Consider the following 21,000-nt stretch of genomic DNA (forward strand, 5'->3'; position numbering starts at 1 on the left):
GAGAAATAGCCAGGCTGGGCAGCTTCTGCAGAAAGTAAGCAAAGCAGCAGGGCTTCAACTGATGGTATTCATTAAGTCACCATTTTACACAGCAGTTGGAAGCTTATTATTTTCCATTCCATTATCAGTCAGCACAGCTTAACAACTATACGAACATATGTCATGCCAGTGTGACAATTCACTTATTCTTTTACTAATTAATAAACTTGTTTGACAGTTAGTGTAAATCTGGCCAATTTTAAAAGCTATAGTCATCCAAAAGAGTGACATGAAACATAAAAGCTGAAGATTTATACTGTAAAGAAATCCAGTGGGGCAAATTTTACCATTCCGCCTGCCACAGGAATCGGAGTGGGCTAGGGATGTACCATGGAAAGGTCCGTTGACCTCAGGCTTGGGGTGAAAGCGGCCGGAAAATCCTACCCAATGTTTTCCATGAATGTCCTCTGGGAATAGTTGATGATGAAGTTGATGGCACAGCAAGAGGGTGGCACAATGGTTAGCACTGCTACCTGACAATGCTTTGACAAAGGGTCATCTGGACTCGAAACATCAGCTCTTTCTCTCCTTACAGATGCTGCCAGACCTGCTGAGATTATCCAGTGTTTTCTCTTTTGGTCACAGCTCCAGGGACCCGGGTTCGATTCAGCCTCGGGCGACTGACTGTGTGAAGTTTACACATTCTCCCCACATCTGCGTGGGTTTCTTCTGGGTGCTCCGGTTTCCTCCCACAGTCCAAAGATGTGCAGGTTAGGTGGATTGGTTGTGCTAAATTGCCCCAAGTTTGTAGGTTAGGTGGATTGGTTATACTAAATTGCCCCAAGTGTGCAGGTCAGGTGGATTGGTTATGCTAAATTGTCCCAAGTGTGTAGGTTAGGTGGATTGGTTATGCTAAATTGCCCCAAGTGAGTAGGTTAGGTGGATTGGTTATGCTAAATTGCCCCAAGTGAGTAGGTTAGGTGGATTGGTTATGCTAAATTGCTCCAAGTGTGTAGGTTAGGTGGATTGGTTATGCTAAATTGCCCCAAGTGTGTAGGTTAGGTGGATTGGTTATGCTAAATTGCCCCAAGTGAGTAGGTTAGGTGGATTGGTTATACTAAATTGCTCCAAGTGTGTAGGTTAGGTGGATTGGTTATACTAAATTGCTCCAAGTGTGTAGGTTAGGTGGATTGGTTATGCTAAATTGCTCCAAGTGTGTAGGTTAGGTGGATTGGTTATGCTAAATTGCCCCAAGTGAGTAGGTTAGGTGGATTGGTTATGCTAAATTGCCCCAAGTGTGTAGGTTAGGTGGATTGGTTATGCTAAATTGCCCCAAGTGAGTAGGTTAGGTGGATTGGTTATGCTAAATTGCCCCAAGTGAGTAGGTTAGGTGGATTGGTTATGCTAAATTGCCCCAAGTGAGTAGGTTAGGTGGATTGGTTATGCTAAATTGCCCCAAGTGAGTAGGTTAGGTGGATTGGTTATGCTAAATTGCTCCAAGTGTGTAGGTTAGGTGGATTGGTTATGCTAAATTGCCCCAAGTGTGTAGGTTAGGTGGATTGGTTATGCTAAATTGCCCCAAGTGTGCAGGTTAGGTGGATTGGTTATGATGGATGTGCTGGGCTGTGGGGATGGGGCGGGTAGGTGGGCCTGGATGGGATGCTTTTCGGAGGGTTGGTGCAGACTTGATGGGCTGAGTGGCCTTCTTCTGCTCAGTAGGCATTCTATGAGTCTATGACGGACATGGAGGGGATTTTATAGATTTGACACTCCTCGAGGGACAACTTCATTTGCACTCACATAGAGAACGATTCCTGGTGCTTGAATTTATGACTTGACAAACTCCTAATATAGGCTCCTGGAATTCATTAGCATCAAAATCACAAGGCATAGCAGCCTATTGGGCATCCCCAGGCACAGGCAACTCACCAGACAGAGGGCCTCAAAGGTCAGGTCACTGCATCAGGTAAACCATGAAAAGGGATCTGGAGACTGTTCAATGGGAGGAGTAACTGGGATGTTGGTTGGTGGAGGGAGGGGGGGTGGAATTGAGGAGGAGACTGTTGGAATGGACTGGGTAGTGGTTGGGGAAGGCGAGGGTGGTAAATTGAGAGCATTTAGGGTCAAATATTTTGCTTAGGCTCTGGCTCATCTTCAAATAGTGGCCAGGGAGGAAAATACAGTTGGTGGTTAGGGAATGGAGATTGTAACAAGAATCAAGGAGAATGGGCCAGATTTTCATACCACCATCTTTGTTGAAATGGAGGAGGGGGGGAATTAGAAATGGTGAACTGGATTTCCGCGCCCCCATTCCTGTCGCTGATTACTTTTAGTGATCGGGATAATGACGGTGTGAGCAGAAGGCCCACATACAGCTGTCCGGACTTTGATGGTATATTGCAGGGGTGGGTATTTTAGGGTACCCACTATTTTCATGGAGTCAGGCCCATTTATATAGGCAACATGGTTCACCACATCTCAGAGGGGTTGTGAACCAGTGGGGAACCCGAGTCTATTATGTTGGGAACCTATGACAGATATGTTCAAAAGGCAATTTCATATATTGTAATGTAAAACTCTATGATAAGCTAAATATGTTTCTAATAGCGTGATTGATGATAGGGCTTTGCCCTAAAAGATAAGTGACCATTAAATTGACTCGCATTGTTAAAATGGAAAAGTGTTCAGATGCATTAGGACACATTGTCCACTGGATAAAGGACTCTTCTGCATTGAACAGTATTGGTATTCCAATTTTATTTTGTCAATTATTCCCTGTTATTTAACCTTTTCTTTGATTGCTGTCTAGATATCTTTCCCTTGACTTAAAGCTTGAACAGATGGCTGAGCTCTTTCAAAGACTTCAAAGATTTTAACAGATTAGATGCTTTGTTTTATACAGCTGTGCGAGAGAATGCCATGATGAATGCTTGGCTGAGCATGAAACTCCACTGATGGATTCAGATCAGCAGGGATTGTTGATGCAACTGTCAAAGGGACTGTGAATATTTTTTATCTTGACAGTTTATGACCACTTAAGACAATACTGGTTTTTTTGAAGTGCTTTATTAATGACTTTGTTTATTTTGACAGTTCCAAGAGCATCTCAAAGTTTTCCCAATGTTATTATAGGGCTTATGAGTTTTGCACAATATGGATAGTGACTGAGTGGGCATGGGGGAGATGAAGAGACATGAGGGTGGATGAGCATGGGAATGGGGATGGGGATATGAAATGTGTGTGAGGGGAATGGGAGTATGGAGTAGTCTGGGGGACATGGAGGAGGCATGGGGGACATGAGGGGTCATGGGAGTTATGGAAGGGGCAGCAAGGAGTGAGAGTGTCATGGGGAGGTGAGGGGGTTGGGGTGAGGTATTAGGAGCCTCACACTCAGCGACCCATCTTGGGTGATGCCTTAGTGAGTGAAGGTGGTTTGACTAACCTGCCCACCTTGGTCTTCCTCCCACCTGAGCCCTGCTTTGGAAGGTGGCAACCGAGAGTCCAGTCTACCCTTTGCAGTCCACCTTGAAAATAATGGGGAAGGACAGTGCCAGCCAGGAGGTGGGATTGTGAGGTCAGGAAATGGCCAGCCTCATGATTTTTCTCTTGAAGTTGAAGATCTGGCCCAATGGCTTAGATCTTCCCAATATTTAATTGGAGGGTTAAAATGGAAGAATATACAAAATTCCCAGAGAAACCTGGGGCTTCATCCAAGACCCCATGCCCGTGGCGCATGGGGAGGGAATAGCAAAGAACAAAGAACAAAGAACAGTACAGCACAGGAAACAGGCCCTTCGGCCCTCCAAGCCTGTGCCGCTCCTTGGTCCAACTAGACCAATCGTTTGTATCCCTCCATTCCCAGGCTGCTCATGTGACTATCCAGGTAAGTCTTAAACGAAGTCAGCGTGCCTGCCTCCACCACCCTACTTGGCAGCGCATTCCAGGCCCCCACCACCCTCTGTGTAAAAAACGTCCCTCTGATGTCTGAGTTATACCTCGCCCCTCTCAGCTTGAGCCCGTGACCCCTCGTGATCGTCACCTCCGACCTGGGAAAAAGCTTCCCACTGTTCACCCTATCTATACCCTTCATAATCTTGTATACCTCTATTAGATCTCCCCTCATTCTCCGTCTTTCCAAGGAGAACAACCCCAATCTACCCAATCTCTCCTCATAGCTAAGACCCTCCATACCAGGCAACATCCTGGTAAACCTTCTCTGCACTCTCTCCAATGCCTCCACGTCCTTCTGGTAGTGCGGCGACCAGAACTGGACGCAGTACTCCAAATGTGGCCTAACCAGCGTTCTATACAGCTGCATCATCAGACTCCAGCTTTTATACTCTATACCCCGTCCTATAAAGGCAAGCATACCATATGCCTTCTTCACCACCTTCTCCACCTGTGTTGCCACCTTCAAGGGTTTGTGGACTTGCACACCTAGGTCCCTCTGTGTTTCTATACTCCTGATGACTCTGCCATTTATTGTATAACTCCTCCCTACATTATTTCTTCCAAAATGCATCACTTTGCATTTATCCGGATTAAACTCCATCTGCCACCTCTCCGCCCAATTTTCCAGCCTATCTATATCCTGCTGTATTGCCTGACAATGCTCTTCGCTATCCCCAATTCCAGCCATCTTCGTGTCATCCGCAAACTTGCTGATTACACCAGTTACACCTTCTTCCAAATCATTTATATATATCACAAATAGCAGAGGTCCCAGTACAGAGCCCTGCGGAACACCACTGGTCACAGACCTCCAGCCGGAAAAAGACCCTTCGACCACTACCCTCTGTCTCCTATGGCCAAGCCAGTTCTCCACCCATCTAGCCACTTCTCCTTGTATCCCATGAGCCTTAACCTTCTTAACCAACCTGCCATGTGGGACTTTGTCAAATGCCTTACTGAAATCCATATAGACGACATCCACAGCCCTTCCTTCATCAACCGTTTTTGTCACTTCCTCAAAAAACTCCACCAAATTTGTAAGGCACGACCTCCCTCTTACAAAACCATGCTGTCTGTCACTAATGAGATTGTTTTGTTCTAAATGCACATACATCCTGTCTCTAAGAATCCTCTCAAACAACTTCCCTACCACGGACTTCAAGCTCACCGGCCTATAATTTCCTGGGTTATCCCTGCTACCCTTCTTAAACAACGGGACCACATTCGCTATCCTCCAATCCTCAGGGACCTCACCCGTGTCCAAAGAAGCGACAAAGATTTCCGTCAGAGGCCCAGCAATTTCACCTCTCGTCTCCCTGAGCAGTCGAGGATAGATGCCATCAGGCCCTGATATAGCAGAGCCTTATTCCTTATCATTGGAATATAATGATTGACATAAAATAGACAAAGTTACATTCGGAACCATTTTCCTCTTCAAATTCTAGCTACGATAAGTAGTCTGGCCACTCTCCTTCACCCCTGGCCTAAATGGAATGGAAGCCCTACTTATGTTGCAGAGGCCCATCACACAAAATGTGTCCAATATCTCTGGGGAGATGTCTTTATAAAAAAAAATTCTGAATCCTTACAGATGCAAACCAACTTTGAAAGAAAACCAGCCGTCTCACCTCGGAGCCTGAGATTTGCTGGACATTAATTGAGCTGAGGAATTTTTTAAAAAGCATTTGTAACGACCTGGATTTGAACAGCGAGGCAACTGAGCTGCAGTCTCAAAGGTTAACAGTTAAATATCAAGAACTGCGCTCCAGGCACCAGGCTCCTTGAGGGCATGGCCATTAGAATTCCACTCTCAAGCTGTGAACGTGACACCTCGACTGGAAATCGGAGAGAAATATCCCTGCTTCATGTCTTACCTCCACTTTAATGACAACTTGTGCTGTCGAGCTTTGCGCAGGAATACCGCAATCTGTGGCTTGCACTGTCAGATTGATAATTCCATTGGAAGAAGCATCCATGGATTCCCTGTCCAGTGGTTGAGCCGCAGAAATTATTCCAGTGGAACTGTTGATTGTAAAATATTTAGCAGAAGCTCCGTCAACGATCCTGTAAGTAATTTCGCTATTTGGGGAGTCCTCCTGATCCTTGTCAAAAGCCTGGGGATGATAAAGTACAGGAACGGTTAACCAGTTGCAGCCCTTCGGTTGTAAACCGCAGTTAGTGGAAGATGAAAGCTGACCACCTAATCATTCAGCTTGGCGTCAATAGTTTAGGATAAAACAGCTGCAGCTGTTTCTGGAGGCTAACAGCTCTCCTGATGATTTAGTGGCTAAGTGTTAACTGATCTGCGTCTATTCCGCAGATGTGTTCGAGCACCTGTGTGTGAAGTTTCACCTTACCTGAAAATGGAGCTGTATAATTATGTTCACAAGCTGCATTGTACTGGAACAGTACCTGGCCCAAATTGGTGCCTGCACTATAGAGGAACCAAAACCCTCTTTCTGTGGAGTTAACATCAACCAACACAATAGAAAAATAAATCAGGCAGGATATCAAATGGCTACTCATTTATATTCACTCATTTTGCATGGATTCCCAAGAGCCAATTTCAACCCTCAGTGAATGAGATAAATGTTTTCATCAATTAACCTACCGTATCCTTGCATAGATGTCCAAAGTGCGAACATAGACATGTAAAGGCATGTGATTATTAGGTCAATAGCAGGTTCTTTTAGGTAAGACTAGGACCTTGAAACAATGGGTGTTTCATAATGCATGGATATTATTGTGCTCTATTATCTTAACAGAGGACGGGTTCATTTACTTTTACGACTTCAAAAGAAGTAAAGGTAAACTTGCAGGTTGAGTCCGTAATTAGGAAAGCAAATGTAATGTTGTCATTTATCTCAAGAGGCTTGGAATACAAAAGCAGGGATGTACTTCTGAGGCTTTATAAAGCACTGGTTAGGCCCCATTTGGAGTACTGTGAGCAATTTTGGGCCCCACACCTCAGGAAGGACATACTGGCACTGGAGCGGGTCCAGCGGAGATTCACACGGATGATCCCAGGAATGGTAGGCCTGACATACGATGAACGTCTGAGGATCGTGGGATTATATTCATTGGAGTTTAGGAGGTTGAGGGGAGATCTGATAGAAACTTACAAGATAATGAACGGCTTAGATAGGATGGACGTAGGGAAGTTGTTTCCATTAACAGGGGAGACTAGGACGCGGGGGCACAGCCTTAGAATAAAAGGGAGTCACTTTAGAACAGAGATGAGGAGAAATTTCTTCAGCCAGAGAGTGGTGGGTCTGTGGAATTCATTGCCACAGAGGGCTGTGGAGGCCGAGACGTTGAGCGTCTTCAAGACAGAAATTGATAAATTCTTGATTTCTCGAGGAATTAAGGGCTATGGGGAGAGAGCGGGTAAATGGAGTTGAAATCAACCATGATTGAATGGTGGAGTGGACTCGATGGGCCGAATGGCCTTACTTCCGCTCCTATGTCTTATGGTCTTATGGTCTTAAAGCTGGCAACTCAAGGATTTCCTGTTGATTGATCTTATTTTTTCTTTTACCTATGGAGGACACAGATGAGAATTTTTGTGCAATGTGCGCACACAGCAGGTGGGACCGGATGCAAACATGTTTCCCAGTTCCACCTGAAATCCAGGGAAGAACGTGATATTACGCTGGCTGTCCAGTTAAGAGCCAGCCACTGTGGAACGTGTCCAGAGAGGGTCAGCAAGGCTGGTGGGGCCAAGAGCATGGCAACTGCTGGATCCACTGGTGATCTGGCAGCACATTTATTGGCAGCCAAGCTGAAGGATTGGCGACTCAAGGTCTCCCGGGTGCCCCTACCTCTCTGAAGGTTTCTCATTTCTGGCTCCTCATCCTCACCATGTACCTGCTCGGGGCTCCCTATCTGAGTCATCATTGGTTTCCTGCTCTGAGGTGAATATATCTGCCTCAGTGTCCTCCTGGTCCAGCGATCTCACTCTTGAAAGAATACAATTATACAGAGCACAACAGCCAATGACCATGAGTGACACTCACTCTGATGGATATTGCAGGGTGCCCCCGGAGCGGTCCAGGCATTGGAACCTCATTTTCAGCAGACCTATTGTCCTTGCCATCCCTGCCCTTGTGGAGCCTGGCAACAATTGTATCTCTCCTCGGGTGCCTGAGTGGTGTTATCAGCCACCTTTTCAAGGGATAGGCCTTCTCATCCAGCAACCTTCCATGGAGGTGAGCTCAAGCATGGACAACCTTGGCATTTGTGAGGATCTCGGTATGTAGGCATCATGGGAGATGTTAGGGTACCTCACACAGGCCTGTGGAATCTGGGCCCTGTGGTCGCAAACTATCTGAACATTCATGCAGTGAAAGTCTTCCTATTGACAAAGGCTGGTTGGCTGTGCCTTGAAAGTCACGTGGGTGCAATCGATGGCATCCTGGATGTGTAGTCCCCAGTAATAGTCACAAAGACTCTGGCCCACTCATCCTGGCTGGCCTGGTCCATCCTGGAATAGATGAATTTTCTCACTCACCTGAACAGAGCATCTGTCATCAGCGTGACACAGCTGTGTGCAGCTGATGTGGGGGGGGGCGGGGAGGGGTTCTGCAAAGATCTCCTACTTATCTCTGGAAAGATCTAGAGCCATAAAGGTTAAAGGTTACAATGACTTGACAGCCACGAGCATCGGGTGTCCACCCATAGAGTTGAAGGCTACCTCCAGCCCAGTCCTCTGGCAAATGGACATCATGGTTTCCCTTGAAGGTGGAGCCTCCTGCGACACTGGACTTTGGTCATGTTGAGGTAGTTAGATTGTTGCCTGTACACCTGGCAGCTGGGTAGTGGCGTCTTCTGTGGGTACATTCTACTTACCCTCCCGTCTGGCTCTGAGCACCCTGTCTCTCCTCGGAGGTGATGCCTGTGATCACCTGGCCTCCTCTCTCTTTGGCCCCTGTCTTCCTTCTCAAAGGAACTGCCTGCTGCTGAGTACACAATGCCCAGCTGCTGAGTTGCTAATGTGGCTGACCTCTGAACAGAGGGTGCCAAAGGGCTGGAAGTTTCAGAGATTTTACAGGACTGAAATGTCCCGATAGATCCAGATAATTTGCACAAACCTTGAAGTAAAGTTACAAGTTTATTTATTGGTCACAAGTAGGCTTACATTAACACTGCAATGAAGTTACTGTGAAAATCCCCTAGTCGCCACACTCCGGCACCTGTTCAGGTACACTGAGGGAGAATTTAGCATGGCCAACGCACCTAATCAGCACGTCTTTCGGAGTGTGGGAGGAAACCCGAGCACCAGGAGGAAACCCACGCAGACACGGGGAGAACGTGCAAACTCCACACACAGTCACCCAAGCCCGGAATCGAACCCAGGTCCTTGGCGCTGTGAGGCAGCAGTGCTAATCACCGTGCCACTGTGCCGCTTCAAACGAAAGCAGTGAAAACGTTCACAAAACTCTAGTCTAGGCCCACACAAACTCTCACTAACTCCTACCAACTCCGCCAGCCTTTGCTCCTGCCTCCATTTATCCCACCCTTGGATGACAAATTGGCAAAAGAGGATTGGCGGCCTGCCCTGAATGCACGCTTGTCTTCTCACGTAATGTTGTGCACTTTTGGGTGGGGCACGTGCCCACTCAGGCAACGTGAAATTCTAGACATGGAGAAGAGATCTCTTATGGATTTGACAGATGCAGTTTCCATTCAAACAGGCCCTTGTAATGTGGCTACTTCCACAGAGATGTCCATTGTTTGACCCTGAGCTCTCTGACCAAGAGGATTAAACTGGGAATATGGCAAACTGTATCCACCTATGTGGTACAGATTACGGTGCTGATGAAATAGTTTGCATGTGGCTGTACGCTCTGTGCTAACTGAACAACAAATCACTCTCTGGCACCAATAGATTATAGCACTTCTGATATTCTACAAATGAACTCAAAGAGGGCTGCGACCAGGTTGTCTGCATTGTTTAGACAACAGAGGACTTTTTGTTCAATTCATTTATGGGATATGGTGTTGCTGGCTAGGCCAGCAGTAATTGCCCATTTGAAACTCACCTTGAGAAGGTGGTTGTGAGCTGCCTTCTTGAACCGCTGCAGTCTCTGAGGTGTAGGTACACCAACAGTGCTGTTAGGGAGGGAGTTCCAGGATTTTGACCCAGTGACAGTGGAAGAACAGTGATATATTTCCAAGTCAGGATGGTGAGTGAGTTAGAGAGGAACTTCCAGGCGGTGGTGTTCCCAGGTATCAACTGCTCTTGTCCTTCTAGATGGGAGTGGTTGTGGGTTTGGGAGGTGCTGTCTATGGAGCCTTGGTGAATTTCTGCAGTGCATCTTGTGGATGGTACATATGGTTACCACTGTTTGTCAGTGGTGGAGGGAGTGAATGTTTGTGGATGGGGTGCCAATCAAGCAGGCTGCTTTGTCCTGGATGGTGTCAAGCTTCTTGAGTTTTGTTGGAGCTGCACCCATCCAGGCAAGTGGGGGGTATTCCAAAAGTCTTCTGACTTGTGCCTTGCAGATTTGGGAAGTCAAGAGGTGAGTTACTAGTTGCCGGATTCCTAGCCTCTGACCTGCTTTTGTAGCCATTGTATTTATATGGTTAGTTCAGTTCAGTTTATGGTCAATGGTAACCCCCAAGATATTGATTCTGGGTGATTCAGCAATGGTAATGCCATTGAGTGTCAAGGGTGATGGATAGATCTTCTCTTGTTGTATTTGGTCATTGCCTGGCATTTGTGTGGCATGAATGTTACTTTCCACTTGTCAGCTCAAGTCTGGATATTGTCCATATCTTGCTGCATTTTGACATGGACTGCTTCAGTATCTGAGGAGTTGTGAATGATGTTGAACATCAGTGAATGACACCACATTGACCTTCCGAAGGAAAGTCATTGATGATGCAGCTGGAGATACATAGAAACATAGAAAAACGACAGCACAAACAGGCCCTTCGGCCCACAAGTTGTGCTGAACACATCCCTACCTTCTAGACCTACCTATAACCCTCCATCCTATTAAGCTCCATGTACTCATCCAGGAGTCTCTTAAAAGACCCTATGGAGTTCGCCTCCACCACAACTGACGGCAGCCGATTCCACTCGCCCACCACCCTCTGTGTGAAAAACTTACCCCTAACGTCTCCCCTGTACCTACCCCCCAGCACCTTAAAACCTGTGTCCTCTCGTAGCAGACATTTCCACCCTGGGAAAAAGCCTCTGAGAGTCCACCTGATCTATGCCTCTCAACATCTTATACACCTCTATTAGGTCTCCTCTCATCCTTCGTCTCTCCAAGGAGAAAATACCGAGCTCCCTCAGCCTATCCTCATGAGGCATACCACTCAATCCAGGCAACATCCTTGTAAATCTCCTCTGCACCCTTTCAATCTTTTCCACCTCCTTCCTATAGTGAGGCGACCAGAACTGAGCACAGTACTCCAAGTGGGGTCTGACGAGGGTCTTATATAGCTGCATCATTATCCTCGGACTCCTAAACTCAATCCCTCGATTGATAAAGGCCAGCACACCATACACCTTCTTAACCACCTCCTCCACCTGCGGGGCCAAAGTGGGGGTTCTCACTTTTTCTAGAAGCCTTGCATGGGGGACCTTATCGAACGCCTTGCTAAAATCCATATGAACCACATCTACCGCCTTCCCTTCGTCAATGTGTTTAGTCACATTTTTGAAGAACTCCACCAGGCTTGTAAGGTACGATCTGCCCTTGACAAAGCCATGCTGAGTATTCTTGAGCATTCTAAACCTCTCTAAATGCTCATATATCCTGTCCCTCAGGATCTTCTCCATCAGTTTACCAACCACTGAGGTTAGACTCACCGGTCGGTAATTACCTGGGCTATCCCTATTCCCCTTCTTGAAAATAGGAACCACATCCGCAATCCTCCAATCCTCCGGCACCTCTCCCGTCTCCATCGACGACGCAAAGATCATCGCCAGAGGCTCTGCAATCTCTTCCCTCGCCTCCCGCAGTAACCTGGGGTACATCCCATCCGGACCCGGCGACTTATCTATCTTGATGCCATTCAAAGATTCCAGCACAACCTCTTTCTTAAAGTCCACATACTCAATCCTTTCAGTCCACCGCACGCCCGTAGTACATCCACCCAGGTCCTTCTCCTCTGTGAAAACTGAGGCAAAATACTCATTGAGCACCTCTGCCATTTCTACTGGTTCCATATAGACTTTCCCGCCTTCACCTTGGTTGGACCTCAGTCACTCCCCAACCTGGGGTACATCCCATCTGGACCCGGCGACTTACCTATCTTGATGCCATTCAAAGATTCCAGCACAACCTCTTTCTTAAAGTCCACATACTCAATCTTTTCAGTCCACCGCACGCCCGTAGTACATCCACCAGGTCCTTCTCCTCTGTGAAAACCGAGGCAAAATACTCATTGAGCACCTCTGCCATTTCTACTGGTTCCGTACAGACTTTCCCGCCTTCACCTTGGTTGGACCTCAGTCACTGCCTTGAGGAATTCCTGTGGTGATGTTCTAGAACTGAGAAGACTGACCTCCAGCAACCACAATCATCTTCCTTTGTGTTGGTATGACTCTAACAAGCGGAGAATTTTAATGATGTCAAAGGCAGTCACTCTCACTCTCACCTCTGGTGTTCAGCACTTCTGTTTAAACCAAGGCTGTAATGAGATCAGGAGCTGAGTGGCCCAGGTGGAGCGCAAACCAAGCATCAGTGAGCAGGTTAGGGCTAAGCAACTGCCACTTGATAATGCTGTTGATGACCCCTTCCATCACTTTACTGATGATCGAGAATAGACTGACGGGTGGTAATTGGTTGGGTTGGATTTGTCCTGCATATTGTGTACAAGACAGGCCAGGGCAATTTTCCACATCCGGTTAGATGGCAGTGTTGCCTTCTCTTCAATGCTGTTTAGCGTATCTATGTGTCTCTTGTATTGCCAGAGAGAAGTGACCAAAAATCTCCATTCTGCAAGATGAGACATGATACAATGGCTCCTTGGAGATTTGATACACTGTTTTTGAGTAATCAAGACCCTTGGTCCCAATTAAATAAATAACATTATTCACAGCACCTGCTTCAGATGACAAATGGGGTTTCACTTCTCCTCTCCAAAATCTCACATAAAGAAAACCTTTGGCTCTGTGGGCAGTAGAGTTTGAAAGGAAAGTTATATTTGCACGCTTTCAGGCTTCTAATAAATGTCCATGCCACCATTAACATAATGGCACTGGAATTTTGCAATATCTCAATAGGGAAAAGTCACATAGGGCAGGATTCTCTGGTCTCATCTGTGGTGAGACCTGTTGCGAGCGAGAATGGAAAATTTGGCGTTCCAGCCAAAACTCCATTCACCAACAGCGGCACTGGAAAATCCCAACCGTGAATGCGGTTTTACTTTCTTGCCTTCTACCTGTGGGCATTAATTTCACAAACACATCATATTTCATTCAAAAACAGAAATATTTCATCAGAATTTTCTTCATACCTGAACCTGGACAATATTTTTGATGACATTTTCCTTAATAAATCCTGTGTAACTATTTCTTTGGAAAACCGGTACTTCATCGTTTGCGTCAGAGATGGAAACCTCGATCTGTACATTTGTCGAAAGTCCTCCGCCATCTCTCGCCTGCAGTGTAACAAAAAGCTGCTGCCTCTTCTCTCTGTCCAGGAACGTTTCATCTTTCACAAAAAATGTCCCAAACTCAGGGTCCACATCAAAGGTCTGCAACCTGTCATGGTCAAAGCAAAATATAAATCTTTATCAGACGCATGATTCATGATTTAAGAGCTGGTTAGGTGCATTGACCCGAACAGGTGCCGGAGTGTGGCGACTAGGGGGATTTTCACAGTAACTTCATTGCGGTGTTAATGTAAGCCTTACTTGTGACTAATAAATAAACTTTTAACTTTATAAAGAACATCAGAAATAGGAGCAGGAGACAATTATTTAGCCCTTCGGATCTGCTTCAGTAAGACGATGGCTGACATTTTATCTCAATTCCACCTTCCTGCAGCATCTCTACATTCCCCAATTCCCCTTGTATCCAACAATCCCTGTCTTCAACAGCGAAGCATTCGCAGCAGCCCTCTGGGTAGAGAATCCCAACCCATTACTGATTATCAGCACTGCACTATAATCCTGAAAAACTACTGAATACAGTTCCGGAGAGGCGATCAGCTTTATAAACTCATGTATAATTCCAGCAGAATTTATCGTGATGCACGAGAATGGCCCTAATAACATAAATCTTATTATTGAAATCAGCAATTATTGATCCCACTTTTTTTTTTGTTTCAGGGTTTCCTTTTGCCTCTCGAACCTGCCTGTGTTGACATTAGAGGAGGGGAAATCGTCTGGGTCAGTTCGTGGGTTCAGACTTGGCGCGATGTCATGATGCCTAGCTACCTAATGCCACCCTGAAATGGGGCCTCAGATCTAACTGAAATATTCCTGATAAGCAGCTGGCACCTCAACTTCAGGAGGTTTGGAGCTGATGGCTGGAATTTTACCGCCTCGTCCGCCCCAGAATCGGGGATAAGAACAAAGAACAAAGAACAGTACAGCACAGGAAACAGGCCCTTTGGCCCTCCAAGCCTGTGCCGCTCATTGGTCCAACTAGACCATTCGATGGCGAGGCTCACAGAATGGCATTCTCCATTGGCCTCGGGTGGGATCTTACAAGCCTCAGACGGGTGAGGTCTGCACTGTAGTGATTCTATGAGGTTGTAAAATACCGGCAGATAAATTCCCTGAGTGGAGGTGACAGGAATGGTGGTGACGGGGTACTGGGGGTGGTGGGGGTGGGGGTGTTAGGGGGCGGACGGGAGGACTGGCTGAGTATGACAGGCTATCAGCCAGTACAATCATAGGATCCCTACAGTGCAGAAGGAGGCTGTTCGGCCCATCGAGCCTGCACCAACAACAATCCCACCCAGGCCCTATCCCCATAAACGCACGTATTTACCCTAGCTAATCCCCCTGACACTAAGGGACAATTTAGCATGGCCAATCCACCTAACCTGCATATCTTTGGTCTGTGGGACAAAACCGGAGGAAACACCTGCAGATACAGGGAGAATGTGCAAACTCCACACATCCAGACATCCGAGGCCGGAATTCAACCCAGGTCACTTACCCTTTGAGGTGGCATTGCTAACCACTGTGCCACTGTGCCGAGCACTATGGAGCTGGAAACAGCCCTCCTGCTCCTTCAGCCTCCACATTTAAATTTAAAAATGATTCTTCTTATCTTTTTGGTGGGGGCTGTTCATATTCACAAGAGCAAAGCCTGGTCTGGTCCCACTCAGGGCAGCCCAATTTCCTAAAGGGGTTTTGAAACAGGTGTAGTATCCTCATCAAACTAGGCAAGGGGCCTAATGCTTGTTTTAGGCGTTACATCCAAAGCCCGAATATCATTGAAATCTAAAACGGCAGCAGATGATTTGCAGTTTCCCATGGGACACTGGGCACAGAATACGAGAAGGATAATAACTAATTTCCAACCTTGTGTATCCATTATGCATATTTGATTTATTTAAATGAGGACACTTGGCAAAGCTTTTACATTTCAATATTTGGATAGTTAGTCTAACCAGATACACATAGAACATAGAGCAGTATAGCACAGAACCAGGCCCTTCAGCCCACAATGTTGTGCTGAACAGGATGCCAAATTACACTAATCCCTTCTGCCTGCCCTTGGTCCATATTCCTCTATTCCTTACATAGTCATGTGCTTATCTAAAAGCCTCTTAAACACCTTATCGTTTCTGCCCACACCACCAACCCTGGCAGTGCGTTCCAGACATCTACCACTCTCTGTGTAACAGTCTGACTTTTCAATGTCAGGCTATTTCTGCAGGTTAGGAAGACTTTTAAGGTGCCCAGTCACAGATTTTAGTCTTTGAAGTAATATCAGATCAGGCCAGGGAGGTCGGTTGGCAACAGAGTGAGACTGGGTCACATCCATCATTGTATTCCCAACTGGTTTTTTTTATTCATTCAGGGGATGTGGGCATTGCTGGCAAGACCAGGATTGACTGCCAATCCCACTTGCCCCTGAGGAGATGATAGTGAGCCAGGTTCTGGAATTGTTGTAGTCCATAGCTTGTGGTTACATCCGTTGTGCTTTTTATTGTTGTGGTTTGACTGATGCAACTGAGTGATTTGCTGGGTCATTTCAGAGGGCATTAAAAGTCACCCACATTTCTGTGTATCTGCAGTTGCAAGGACAGCAGATTTCCTACCATGCCTCCGTAGTATTAGTGCAGACCTCATGATTATTAATCCAATAACATTATCATAATGCTGCTGTCCCCCCGTATATGTAAGTTTTGGCATGTTGACTGAGGAACACAGAAACATAGAAGATAGGAGCAGGAGGAGGCCATTTGGCCCGTCGAGCCTGCTCCGCCATTCATTACGATCATGGCTGATCGTCCAACTCAAGAGCTAATCCTGCTTTCTCCTCATAACCTTTGATCCCATTCGCCCCAAGTGCTATATCCAGCTGCCTCTTGAATACATTCAATGTTTTGGCATCAACTACTTCCTGTGGTAATGAATTCCACAGGCTCACCACTCTTTGTGTGAAGAAATGTCTCCTCACCTCTGTCCTAAATGGTCTACCCCTAACCCTCAGACAATGCTTCTTTAGGTCAGCATAGAGACACTGACAGAATGATACAGAATGACATAGCTATTACACCTTCAACTGCTTTATCAATGACCTTCCCTCCAATATAAAGTCAGACATGGGAATGGTCGCTAACAACTGACCAATCACAGCAATACCGGGATAACATTCAGGCTTGGGCTGATATGTGGCAAGCAACATTTGCCACACACCATCCTGACTTGGAACTATATCGTCATTCCTTCACTGTCGCTGGGTCAAAACACTGGAAACCCCTTCCTAATTGCACTGTGGGACGAGCTACACCAGATAAACTGCAGCGATTCAAGAAGGTGGCTCACCATCATTATCTGAAGGCCAACAAATGCTGGCCTGACATCCCTTGAAATAATTTTTTTTAAATCAAGTTTCGCCTTAAATGATGCAATGGTCTTGGCCTCACTCGTTCTCTGTGGTAAAGTATGCCTTGTTCAAAATACCTGTGTAAAAAATTCTTCTTAATCCCACTTCTCGTTTTTTTAATGGCAACCTTTCATTAACCCCCCAATGCTCACTGCCCAACCAGAGATCCTCTTCACTTTTTAAAAAACATTTATTTATTTATATGAAAAAGCTCGATTAAATCTCCTTTTAGCCTTCCCAGTTTTAAGTGGAAACCGCTCCAGTGACTCAAATCTTTCTTCATCCTGGTGTATTTGCCGTGAGGGCCTTTCTGTAATAAGGAGCCCAAAATTGCACAGTACTATAACTGTGGTCGAATCAATGTTTTGTACAAATTTACTATAACCTCTTTGCAGTAGTGAGGATGCTTTGTCAGTGTTTGACCACCCTATTGTCATTTCCATGTTGATAACATTGTGGGAACACCAATGTGCTGCTATAGTGGTGGGAGCTGTATTAACTGTTCTCAAGATTGTGTTGACTGAGTCTAAGTCCAAACTATCGAGAAATGCTGAGGAAAAACTCAAAACGTACCACACCACAGTACACAACTTTCAACATTTCTCCGCTCTCAATAATGCTCACATGGGGTGTTTTTGATTTTGTATGTGAATGTAAAATAGGTGAGAGTAAACCAGCTCTCCTGCTGATACTGTGTGTGTGATGATATTATCCGTGTGTTCCCCAACCGGAAACCATGGATGAACAGGGGTGTCCACTGCTTGCTGAAGTCCAGGTCTGAGGCAGGTGACACTGACCTATACAAGAAAGCCAGATACAATCTAAGAAGATCCATCAAAGATGCAAAAAGACAGTACTGGACCAATCAAGGGTCCCAGGCTAGCCACACCGACCCCCGCCGACTATGGTAAGGTCAGCAAGACAACAAGCTACAAGATGAAGGCTTGTAAAATCACTGGCTCCAACACACCCCTCCCTGATGAGCTCAATGCATTCTACGCCCGTTTTGAGCAAGAGGTCAGTGAGAGCACACCCTCCACCCTGGAAGCCCTGGGTAAACCTGTATCTGGGGTCACCATTGCAGATGTCAGAGCAACTTTCTCGAAGGTCAACCCACGGAAAGCGACTGGCCGGATGGGGTACCCAGACGAGCACTCAGATCCTGCGCGGATCAGCTGGCAGGGTATTCACAGACATCTTCAACCTCTCTTTACAACAATCTGAGGTCCCTATCTGCTTCAAGAAGATGACCATCATCCCGGTACCTAAGAAAACCCAAGCAGCGTGCCTTAATGACTATCGGCCGGTGGCTCTGACATCCATCATTATGAAGTGCTTCGAAAGGTTAGTCATGGCACAAATCAATTCCAGCCTCCTGGATTACCTGGATCCACTACAGTTTGCCTATCGCCGCAACAGGTCCACAGCAGACGCCATTTCCCTGGCCCTGCACTCAACCCTGGAACACCCTAGATAACAAGGACACCTATGCCAGACTCCTATTTATTGACTACAGCTCAGCCTTCAACATCATTATTCCCAAGAAACGTATCTCCAAACTCCGTGGCCTGGGCCTCGGCTCCTCCCTCTGTGACTGGATCCTGAACTTCCTAACTCACAGACCACAATCAGTAAGGATAGGCAACAACACCTCCTCAACATCGGTGCCCCACAAGGCTGCGTTATATGCCCCCTACTATACTCCTTACACACCTGTGACCATGTGGCCAAATTCCCCTCCAATTCGATTTTCAAGTTTGCTGACAATACCAGCATAAAGGAGAACATGCCCCTGTCTACACCAATTGGGAATGAAGTGGAAAGGTTCGAGAGCTTCAAGTTTTTAGGTGTCCGGATCACCAACAACCTGTCCTGGTCCCCCCATGCTGACGCTATAGTTAAGAAAGCCCACCAATGCCTCTACTTTCTCAGAAGACTAAGGAAATTTAGCATGTCAGCTACGACTCTCACCAACTTTTACAGATGCACCATAGAAAGCATTCTTTCTGGTTGTATCACAGCTTGGTATGGCTCCTGCTCTGCTCAAGACCGCAAGAAGCTACAAAAGGTTATGAATGTAGCCCAATCCATCACGCAAACCAGCCTCCCATCCATTGACTCTGTTTACACTTCGCGCTGCCTCGGCAAAGCAACCAGCGTAATTAAGGATCCCACGCACCCCGGACATTCTCTCTTTCACCTTCTTCCGTCAGGGAAAAGATACAAAAGTCTGAGGTCACGTACCAATCGACTCAAAATCAGCTTCTTCCCTGCTGCTGTCAGACTTTTGAATGAACTTACCTTGCACTAAGTTGATCTTTCTCTACACCCTAGCCATGACTGTAACACTACATTCTGCACTGTCTCCTTTCCTTCTCTATGAACGGTATGCTTTTCTGTATAGTGCACAAGAAACAATACTTTTCACTGTATTTTAATACATGTGACAATAATAAATCAAATCAAAATATTGGAGTAGGAGCAGCACTGAGGAACTTTCCCCTCATTGTTTGATAAGGTCATTAAACCATGGACAGTTCGGTGACAATTTGAAGGTAGTTCAGACCCTTAGTGGTCAGATGAGTTGTATAAATAACAATGTTACATTAATAATGGGCAAAATTTTTTGATATTTACTCTAACTGTTGGCACCCTGAACAAAGAACAAAGAACAAAGAACAGTACAGCACAGGAAACAGGCCCTTCGGCCCTCCAAGCCTGTGCCGCTCCTTGGTCCAACTAGACCAATCGTTTGTATCCCTCCATTCCCAGGAGGGCTGCACAGTCAGATTTTCTTGCCAGATAATGTAGCATTTTGAGTAAAAATAGGACTGCAGGCATCTCTGAAGATGTAATGCTGGCACGGCAGGGCCTGATAGAGTTGGCAATGCCAGGTCCACAGAGGTCGAGGCACCTTTTAAAAAAAGCACTCTGATCTACGCTAAAGAATTACTCCCCCCAATGGGCAAAAGAACCTCTCCTTCCCCACATTGATAAGGGGAACCCTTGCCACAAATACGGGAACCCCCCCCCCTGACATGGATAAGGGGAATTCATCCCCCTCACGAACACGGGGAAAGCCCCCACCACATGGATAAGGGGAACCCCCCACAAATGTGGGAACACCCCCACCACACAGATAAAGAAAATTTCCCCCCCCCCCACAAACATGGAGAACCACCCCACACACGGATAAGGGGAATCCCCCCACAAACATGAGGAAAGCCCTCACCACATGGATAAGGGGACCTCCCTCCCCCACAAATATGGGGCACCACCCCATACAAGGATAAGGGAACCCCTTACAGATACGAGGAACCCCCCCCCCCCACACATGGAAAATGGGAAATCTCCCCAACACAAGTAGCAGGGCAAACCTCCCCCCCACACTCACACACACTTAAGGGGAACCCCCTCAATAGAGCTCCCCAGAGGAGCCCTTTTGTCACAACTGTGCTGGGGGGCAGTGCCAGGGCACTGCCTGGGCATGTACGTCTCCCCCAGGGGCTATACCCATTGACTGCTTCATGTTTTTACATATCTGTTGTAAATCTTGTTGGTGAGGGATTCTAAATGTGGGGGTAACATAAGGTGGGGAAGGTCGACAATTAGACTAACGTTTATTCAAATTTATTGAAATGAAGTTCCTGCCATGGCGTCACCGGCAAGGGGCATCGCCCTTTACGCTCACAGCCCACGCGGGTGCAAAATTGCCCCAATATCAACACTGCCGGGGCTATTTAATGGTTCTCTGTCCGTAAACAGGAGGTCAATGTGTTGAGATGATGATACATTGAACTTTACCTCACTTCGGAGACAACAAAATAGTCCAACATTGATGACTTGACACTGGAGTTGGACCGACCAACATCGCCCGTAACAGCTGCATCTAAAGATTAGAGAACTTACGCACTGTCAGACCCAAGAAGTCGATAGGTGATCTTGCGAAAATCTGAGCTATCAGCATCTGTAGCCTTTGAAAACATGAGTAGATGAATAAGCATGTTTAACAGAACTGATTTTAAAATCTCCTTTGATAA

At 46.4% G+C, this 21,000-nt stretch overlaps 1 protein-coding gene across 1 annotated transcript in view; it reads right to left on the minus strand.

The window, feature by feature from the left end:
- The window catches only part of LOC144494686 (cadherin-related family member 2-like), a 123,032-nt gene that overhangs the window by 78,457 nt on the left and 23,575 nt on the right, over window positions 1-21,000 (minus strand). The window contains exons 6-10 of the mRNA XM_078213886.1: window positions 20,870-20,934; window positions 13,405-13,651; window positions 9,407-9,565; window positions 6,288-6,389; window positions 5,805-6,044 (exon numbers count right to left, since the gene is read on the minus strand). Of these exons, the coding sequence (XP_078070012.1) occupies window positions 5,805-6,044; window positions 6,288-6,389; window positions 9,407-9,565; window positions 13,405-13,651; window positions 20,870-20,934 (813 nt within the window). The remainder of the gene's footprint in view (window positions 1-5,804; window positions 6,045-6,287; window positions 6,390-9,406; window positions 9,566-13,404; window positions 13,652-20,869; window positions 20,935-21,000) is intronic.

Source organism: Mustelus asterias, chromosome 6, assembly GCF_964213995.1.
Source record: "Mustelus asterias chromosome 6, sMusAst1.hap1.1, whole genome shotgun sequence".
NCBI lineage: Eukaryota > Metazoa > Chordata > Chondrichthyes > Carcharhiniformes > Triakidae > Mustelus > Mustelus asterias.